Below are 9,326 nucleotides of genomic sequence, written 5' to 3' on the forward strand. Positions count from 1 at the left end.
ATTTTTGTCTATAATTATAACTAATTTGTTTAACGTGTTAAAATGACTTTAAGTGTCAAGTTGAAGACAATTTTTGAAATTTTGATAACAGCTTTTATCCAAACAAACATATTGTGAGAGTTTTAGTCACATACTTCCTGTAGACAACAGCGAACCAGGAATACAAACTTTTGTGTGAAATCAGTGTCTAGTTTCCGGTATCGTTATATCATCAATTTCCTTGTCACAGAATTGTTATTTTTCTAAGAAAAGATAACTAGTTTGTTTACGCAACGATATGTATATTATTTGTATTTGCTTATGTAAAACTGCAGCCATGACTTTAAAAAAATTTGATTAGCAAAAACTATATTTTTTGAGTAGTTTGAATATAAAATTTCTCTTGAAAAAACAAGTTGAATATAAAATTTCTCATGAAAAAACAAGTTGAATATAAAATTTCTCTGGTAAAAACAAGTATTTGTTTGTATGGAGCTAAATATTATTGAATAGATAAAGAAAGATTTATTAAATGATCTTCCAGCTTGTATGAAAATCTGCCATATTTCAATTAAATAGTTGTTAATATTTTAAGTTTAAGGTAAAATGGTCCTTCTTTGTTTTTATTGATTGTTTTTTCTCTCTTGTTCTTCTCTGATTTAGTGACAACCTACATAAGATTCTGAAGGAAAATCTAGAATATTTTATATCCATATATATGTGTTGATATTTTGAAGTTTGGTGTCTAAACTGCCACTTTTGCAGTTATAGTGGTACTATGTGTTGGGATATTCAGTGTGAATAAAGTCAGAAGTGTTTGTGCATACATAACAAGCAGGAAACATATGTTTGGACAAAGTATAAATTATGGTGTCATGGCTATGTGTATATTTGCATGGGACACTGCTACACTTGTCTGAAAGCATTGTTTGAAATATTTATTTTTAACGAAACAAGGTACAGTGGTGTGAAATCAACACCAGGCAATACAGAAATATGCTTATTTCTGATAATTAGCACACCTGTTACAACATCTCATATTTGTCCTCGATTAAGCTCAGCAAACTTTATTCAAATCAGGGGATGGTCATATTTCATAACAAGAAATTAAAAAATGCTAGTAATGAAAAGTAATATATAAAGATAAGCCTATTACCTGATGTGGGCTGATTGAGGGATAGATATGGTGTAAGTAAGAATGTTTCTGATAACAAACCTATATATGATTAGTAACAATTGTACCTAACAGTGTACTGGTACATCTTCATACTTATATTACAATATTGTCTTGTTGGCATTGACCCACCTACCAAACAAATATAACCCAAACCAAAATAACTGATTCCAAAATTTATCTTGTTTGTATTATCATAATTGCAGAAATTGTTTCTAGAATTTTAGGTCCCTTCTCCCCACTCCACACTCTACAAATATTGCATATTAATGTTTTTTTTCTAATTCAAATATCATGTATATATATAAATGCTTATTACCTATACTCATCCCACCTCAAGACAAATGGTTATGGTTTCAGACCTGGGTCAAACAATAACACACACACATTGTCACATACATATTTTTTTTGCTTGAGAATGAAATATTTTCCCTACCTTACGACTCAAGTTCTCGAAAGATAAGTCACTTCATGCCAAACACAATATCTTAAGGATAGCCTTTGTAACGTTTTTTACTCTACCTTGCACCTATTCATTTTAGTAACAATTGTACCTGACTAACCTGTATATTATAGGAATGCGGATATGCCACAATGACAGATGAAAATATATTTTGCATGTTCATTCTGACATTTTAATTAAAATCGTACTCATTTATCAACCTTTGTGTAATGAAGCCTAAATTAATATTGTCAGCGTAATTGCCATTTTAAAGTTATTTACATATTGTCAGGTCATCCTGTTTTTAATTTCAGATTGACATACTGGTATGTTTACCTTGGATTATTACTAGGGAGGAAAAAATCAGTGAGGCGTGACAACAACGGAAACGTCACCATGGACAACACACTACACTACACGTCCGTCAACCACGCCTATCATTTGATTGGTTCCATCAACCAACTTAGGAAGAAAAGCGAACTGTGTGACATCATATTGAATTGTAGCAACACGAAGATCCCTGCTCACAAACTTATCCTATCAGTCAGCTCACCCTATTTTAACAGTTTGATGAACTTGCAACCCCAAATTTCTAATAATGTGTCAGAAATTCATCTTAACGGCATAGATAGCCGCGGAGTCCAGCAAATCATCGAATTCTTTTATACATCAGCTATTTCAGTGAATGAGGAAAACGTCTGGTCTTTGCTGCCGGCCGCCTCGTTACTACAAGCAGAAGAAATCCAGATTTTATGTTGTGATTTTTTGTCAGCCCAGCTTCAAGTGGAAACATGTCTTAGGATACACAAAATTGCCACCAGGTGTCTCTGTTCAGGACTACTTTCGGAGACCACCAAGTTCATCAAGGAGAATTTCGATAAGGTAACACAATGAGAGACTGATAACAAATATCTGTCCTGTTGGATATCTTTCTGATGTGTTCCTATATATAACATCCAATAGAATCCTTTATTTACGTTTTAACATATAAAGCATCCAAAAGGATTCTTTTCTGAAATTTTATGGAATGAATTATCCAGTAGGATTCTTTTCTGAAATTTTATGGAATAAAGCATCCAATAGGATTCTTTTCTGAAATTTTATGGAATAAAGCATCCAAAAGGATTCTTTTCTCAAATTTTATGGAATAAAGCATCCAATTAAAAAAATCTTTTTTTTTTTGTTCCGTTTACAGGTAATTGAGGAGGAGGCATTTCTTGACCTCGGTGTGGATGAGTTGTTGTCACATATGAAAAGGATGAATGAGGTCGTACTCACAGATGAACGCATGCTGCATGCATTCAAATGTTGGATCATACACAGCATCGATGATCGCCAGGTGTATGGACTCAAGGTAAAGATGGTTACCTATAACATAAGTATATCTATTATCAATCTATGAAAGATACACTATTTTGTGATTGAGTCAGTGTCCTGTCAATTCTATGTACATACCAGTAGACTATGGAATTAGGAAATCTTTAAAATGTTTTGCCCTAGTTTGTGTCCTTAGTAGTATCTGTCTTATCAGCATACCAATGGCTGTAACAGCTGGAACTCTGTGAAAAAAAGCAAGTTTAGCATTGATTTTAGAATTTCGTGGAGGAGATTAATCAGAAAATGTAATGGATGTTTCATCTTTCAGAGATCTTATGTAACTTGAACTCATTCATTTTACAGATTATCAAACAGTTTCCAAAACTCGAAGAAAAACTTCTCAATTTCATTCCAATGGAACTATTGATGGATGGTAAGATAGTTTATTTTATTTTTACTTGATGTGGCATCATTAGAAAAATATTTTTCATTTTCAATTCATTTGATATAATTTTCTTAAAAACAGTCTTTAATAGTTGGAGCAATAAATCTATCTTCAATATTTTCTCCTTTAGTTCATACTGTAGTTAGCAAAAATAACCTCCCTATCCATAGGTCCAGACTTGTGATAATAGATTATCTCCCTTGGTCCACAGTAAATTAATTGCATATTGTATCCCTTAGTCCTGACTGTAGCAATTACAAAGTATCTCCTGATGTCCAGATTGTAGTAAACACCAATTATTTCCCTTTGTCCAGTCTGTAGTAATCACTAATCTTGATGAATTATCTCCCTTGGACATGGCTGTCATAGTCATAAATTAAATCACTTATCACATAATATTTCTCCATGTCAATAGTTTAGTGCAGTGTGATCACAAATCATTTCCCATGGTCAAGACTTTCTTAGTCATAATCTTTTGAATTATGTATGCTGCATAATTTTACTGTTACTCTGTATCAAATCTATAGAGATATTTATTAAGAGTAAAACACCTTATGAATTATAGAAGTGGAAGAAGAAGACTCCTTGAATTCTTCAAATCAAGTAAATCCAAGTGCCCAGATTCATCACCATGGCAATGACCTTAGGACCAATAGCCCCTTGGAAGGGTCACCAGCAAAAGACACCGATCAGTCTCGAGTTACAGAGAAAATGGAAGAGGATGGCCATATGTGTTTTGAATGTGCTGAGGTCTTTGACACAAAAAATGAACTGGACAATCATGTTAAAACTCATAAGTTTGGTTATCAGTCAACAGGACTGAATGAAAGTGACGGCCAGAATAATCATACAATCAAGCCCAGTACCAGTCCCAAGCCCGTCAGCAACTCTGCGAGTTTTTCTGAGGATATGCAAAACACAGACTTTGCCAAGTCACTAAATTCCTTATATTTTGATTCCGGGTCTACAACAGCTTCAAGTTCACTGTTTGATGATTATATGCGATCCCGTGGGTTGGACGGACCAGAGTTTGGTGTGACGGCACACAGCACTCCGAAAAATAATTTTACTAGCTTGCTCAAACCACAACAATTGACCATCACTGCAACTAACTCAAATGAAGAAGGATCCCAACTGAACTTTATCTGTCCAGTTTGTGGGAAAACTTACGATGACAAAGACACGCTAGGCAAGCACTTGGAGACTCACACCGGGTTTGAATGCAAGGTTTGCGGGAAATCCTACACCACAAAATCCAACTTGCAGACTCACATGAGGAAACATAATGGGGACAAGCCGTACAATTGCACTTACTGTGATAAGTGTTTCACCAGCCTCTGTGTACTGAAGGTACACTTGCGTACTCACACTGGTGAGAAACCCTTTGTCTGCCCCACTTGCGGCGTGTCCTTCGCCAAAAACATTCACCTAAAGCGCCATTTGTCAATACACACAGGAATCAAACCGCACGAATGCAAAATATGCAATAAGCGCTTCAGTCGTTCAGACCACTTGAAACGACATGTGCAGAGCATTCACACACAAGATCGCCCGCACATTTGTTCCCTCTGTGGGAAGGACTTTGTCCGCAAGTATGAGCTCAATAAACATATGAAGCAGCTTCACTGGGGGTTCACCGTGGGAGACGAGGCCAACGACAGCCTTGACAACAGTTTAAATGACTCTTTGCTCAACCCTTCAGGGGCCTCTATGAACAGTTCAGATGCTATTAATAGCAGCTTGCCTACAACTATCAAGACCGAAATGATGGATTCTATAAATAGTCCTGATGCAATCAACAGAAGCTTGCCTCTCACCATTAAGACTGAGATCCTAGGCTAGTCAGTGATATTGGGGAAAGAGTCTTTGACTAGTCACATGGTCCAAGAGGAGACATTTCATGAAATTGTAAGAGATTTTCTGTACAATGCAAACAGAAGACTTAGCTATGTAAGGGATAGTTGTTACTTTGATGTTACACAGGGAGATATTGTTATTTGGATATTGTTTTTTATTATTATTTTGTATCTTTAACTCGTATTTGTGGTAACACTGTTATGGAAATATTGTATTTTAGTAAGTTATTGGATTACTAACTTAGTGACTTGTTGCTACCGATGTTGAGGACTGGTCAGAAGTTGCCTTGCCAGATTCTACGGTTACATTTAATTTTCATGTATCTGTAAACAAGAATGTTATTTATTTGTTTAATTTGAAAGATAAACAGACATTTGGTTGATGGTATTTCAATACTCCGGAACATCTCAGATGTGAAATGAATATCTAAACAGGAATTTTTTAATTGTTATTGAAAAAAAATAATAAAGAATTTTCCCATTTTAATTTCAAAAGATAAATTTGAGAAGTGTATGACATAATCACACATCACAGAAATTCTCTAAATATATAAATACTCAAGATTAGTGTAGATATGTACACCACAGTGTTGTCATGACAACACATTTTTACTTTGGAAAAAGAATAGTTCTATTGTTATTTAAACACGTTAAAAGTTGCATGTGGATGCAAGTGTGTGAATTTGAGTAAATAACTATATTTATGTGTATAACCCATGAACCTTCCTGTATGATTGTTAGCACTTTTTGTAACTAGGCAGATTCATCATCAAATGTTAATATATGGTGAAAGATAAATCCTAGTGTATGTTTATACTGATCAATTTTAGAGATAAGAAAATTATTGAACTTCTCCACTTATCAAATAGGACATGGTACATCTTTTTTGGATCCATATTTTTTTGTACATGTTTTGAACCAATATTGGCAATCTCTATGGGACATTGAATTTGACATTACAAACTTGTAAGTCTTTAAAAATTATTTCATCATATTTGTAAATAATGATAACACAGTATTGTTTTTTCTTAACAAGATCATATTAAAAGTAGTGGCATAATTTATAATTGCTTACTAATATTAAAACTGCCAAGGGAAAATATTGTGTTAAATAATGATATAGTTTGAAGGTACTGGGTACTGACACAATGTACATGTGGATCTAGTGAGAATGCAAGACCTTTGTAGGATATATATATATATGATCAAGAAATTTGTCTGATAAATATATCAGGATTATAAAGAAACCATTTTGTTGTCGTGGTGACCGTTCTTCATTTCATTCCGTAGTAGAATAAATTTATTGTTAAGGAGTTTTTGATTACTGAGATTGTTTTTGTTTATATAGTCCGGTATTTCGTTTTGCATTCCATTATTTATATTTTATAAATCATTTATTTCTAGGAGTAAAACATTTCTTCTTGAGAAATTAAAGTTGGTAATTTATTAATGTCATTGAATTATTTTATGTTTTAATTTATTTTTTTGTCAAATGAAAATTTTTCTTTTGATTCATGTTTCATTTTATGGATACATTTCAACGAAACAGTTGACGATAATCAAATGTTGTTTTGCTAAGGACCACGTGGTTGCTATGGAATCATGTATGTGTTGATATGGTGATACATTGTTACATTAGTAAGGAATGTTACTATAAATAGATTGTTTGTGAAAGAGTGTACTAAACATGGATCATAAATGAGGTTTGTTTTATTTTTCTTAACAATAAAAAAAATTCTTTCTTTTTCTTTTCACACACAAATTATATGAAATAACAGAGAAATGAAAGCAAAAAAAGCAAAATCTATTTCATATATATATATTTGTTTTTTTTTACAAATATTAAGAAAAGTAGTAATTATTATGTTTTATTTGCATGAAATAATGCTAAAATTGAAGTCTTTTTAAATTTTTAAAAATTTTTAATATTTCTTCATGAATATCTTGAATGAATTAGGAAAGAAAAAAAATTACTTTTACAAGTTTGATGAATATTTTTTATTGTGATTTGGAATAATTTCAATGCTGTATGAAAAGTGATTCATTTTTGTACTAATACACTCCAATACTTACACCCAGACTGTTGATTGTTAAAAGGTGGTGGATTTAAACCGAGAAGAATTCAGTTGTATAGATTCAATTCTGCATTCCATTTTAAAACCAGTTTTGATGTGTTCATAAGTTTCTACTAGAGAAATATTTTTCTCAAACTGTGAAAACTTTTAATGAAGAGCAGGAAAGAAAACCTAATTTCACCCTTGCCAAAAAGCCAAAAAAGGGGGCCACTGAGCCTGTTTCCCACAAATGGAAAATTGGAATTGCAGCACACCAGAAGGAGTCCCATTTTAGCGTCATATGCAAGGAGAGGAGTTAAGCATTTTATTAAGTTTCTAATGTTAAAAAGGAGTTGAGAAAGTGGTGGCCATAGAGCTCTGTGTAACCAATTTGTTTTTATGTAATGCAGAATTGATGGACCTGAGTAATGGAATATTGTGGAGATATGATGTTGTTTGGACTTGACTGGTCATGTGAACTGTTGTTATTGAGATTGGATGGCAAAATATACTGCAAAGAGATATATTCAGACACATGGAAATGTCCTATTATGTTTCACCAGATTACTATACTGTTACCTGTGATGGATTTATTAATGAATAACTGTTATAATTAATCTGCTGTGATGAAGTATGAATTATTTTGTTAAATGATGAAATGGTTAAATCTTGATGGAATAGTTTTAATGTGGCAGAGGGACTTTGTAAAGTTTTCTAACTTGGTATTTTGTATATAATACATACTCAGACCAGGGGTTGAGAATTGTGCCTGGCCCCTGTGTGATATACTTTATCGATCAGAGCTTTGAGAATTGTGCCAGGTCCCTGTGAAAGAGACATCTGACCTTGGAATGATCTGGTTTATCAGTTTTGTTTAGCTGATGCCACTTGCAATTCAAACGGTAGAACTACCAACAAATGGCATTTGTTTTCCTATAACACACGTGCCCTCAATATCTTGGAGTCTGATGTTGTATTGGTTATTTTTCCTTACATAGTGTTATTACTGAAATACTAGACGAAATCCAAACAGTGTCTGGATAAATTTCTTTTCTCTCTCCATGTGGGTGTTTGTGGTTGGATTGAATTGACTTACAATCAAATTTTCACCTGTTAATTGCCTCAAAGTTGATGAAACAGAAAGTTCACGGCCACAGCGAGGTACTTTCATCATATAAATGTGTAGCTTTATCTAGCAGAATAAAGGTGGTCTTGTTGGGCTAATCTTAAAATGTTTCAATTCCATTCCATTGGACTTGTCTTAAAATCAGTCTACAGTATTATTCAAAAGAGAGAGTCTTATCTTGATATTTCTACATATGGTATCTTACGGAGGAACAGAGATGCTATTGTTGTACCCATTCCCTGTATACTCCATTGTTTTGTTATATTGATTTTGGTTCTATGGTTTGTAGGTGATGTCTATATATAGAGAGTGACTTGATCACTTTCAACGTTCAACAGCAAATTAAAGTAACTTGAAAAGAAATGTTAGAAAGTTTTTCAGTACTGCATGTGAAAGTCTTTAAATCACTAATTTTTTTTTTCTTTTGAAAATTTAACATTTTATTTTACACTAATCAAAACATTTTTACATACATGATTTAACATCATTTTTATCAGAATATCATTTAGTGTACTGGTTATTGGTTAAAATGCCTTCTTCATTGAAAAAAATCATGCAAAATATTATTGATTTGTTGAGAAGAAATTGTAAAGGAAGATATGTTTTAAGAAGGAACAGATCATATTTTAGTAAGCTTCTTAATTGAAGGAAAGCATATATAAAGTAAGATTAATTTTTGATTGGTTGATGAAAAGAGAGGTGTTTTTTGATTGGCTTTCAATATGAAATAGTTTTAAGTCAATGGATGCTTTTGATTGGATGTTTCATCTGCTGCTGATGATTAATGATTTGATTAAGAGAGAAAAGCATTAACTGTTGAAAGAATTGCGTAAGCTGTTCAGAAATAAAAGTGCAGGAGAAATATATATGATGTTCTAAAAGTGCAAGAATTTTCCATATTTGGATAATAGTAACTTTGAAATTTGAAAGTGC

At 32.8% G+C, this 9,326-nt stretch overlaps 1 protein-coding gene across 1 annotated transcript; it reads left to right on the top strand.

Moving 5' to 3' along the window:
- The first annotated feature begins 1,162 nt into the window (after positions 1 to 1,162).
- Positions 1,163 to 5,199, top strand: LOC132547627 (zinc finger and BTB domain-containing protein 49-like). The gene is made up of 5 exons (XM_060211410.1): positions 1,163 to 1,167; positions 1,910 to 2,477; positions 2,791 to 2,949; positions 3,276 to 3,345; positions 3,923 to 5,199. The coding sequence occupies exons 1-5, from the start codon at positions 1,163 to 1,165 to the stop codon at positions 5,197 to 5,199; spliced, it is 2,079 nt and encodes a 692-aa protein (XP_060067393.1).
- Positions 5,200 to 9,326: the final 4,127 nt, after the last annotated feature.

The sequence above is a fragment of the Ylistrum balloti genome, unplaced genomic scaffold (assembly GCF_031769215.1).
Source record: "Ylistrum balloti isolate Yb309-2 unplaced genomic scaffold, AGI_CSIRO_Ybal_v1 Utg369966, whole genome shotgun sequence".
In the NCBI taxonomy this organism is placed as follows: Eukaryota; Metazoa; Mollusca; class Bivalvia; order Pectinida; family Pectinidae; genus Ylistrum; species Ylistrum balloti.

Bases quoted from the DNA above. Each gene is read 5' to 3' on its own strand.
- LOC132547627 (XM_060211410.1), top strand. The intron at 2,478-2,790 runs GTAACACAATGA...TTCCGTTTACAG, and splicing joins TCAAGGAGAATTTCGATAAG to GTAATTGAGGAGGAGGCATT. The intron at 2,950-3,275 runs GTAAAGATGGTT...TTCATTTTACAG, and splicing joins GCCAGGTGTATGGACTCAAG to ATTATCAAACAGTTTCCAAA.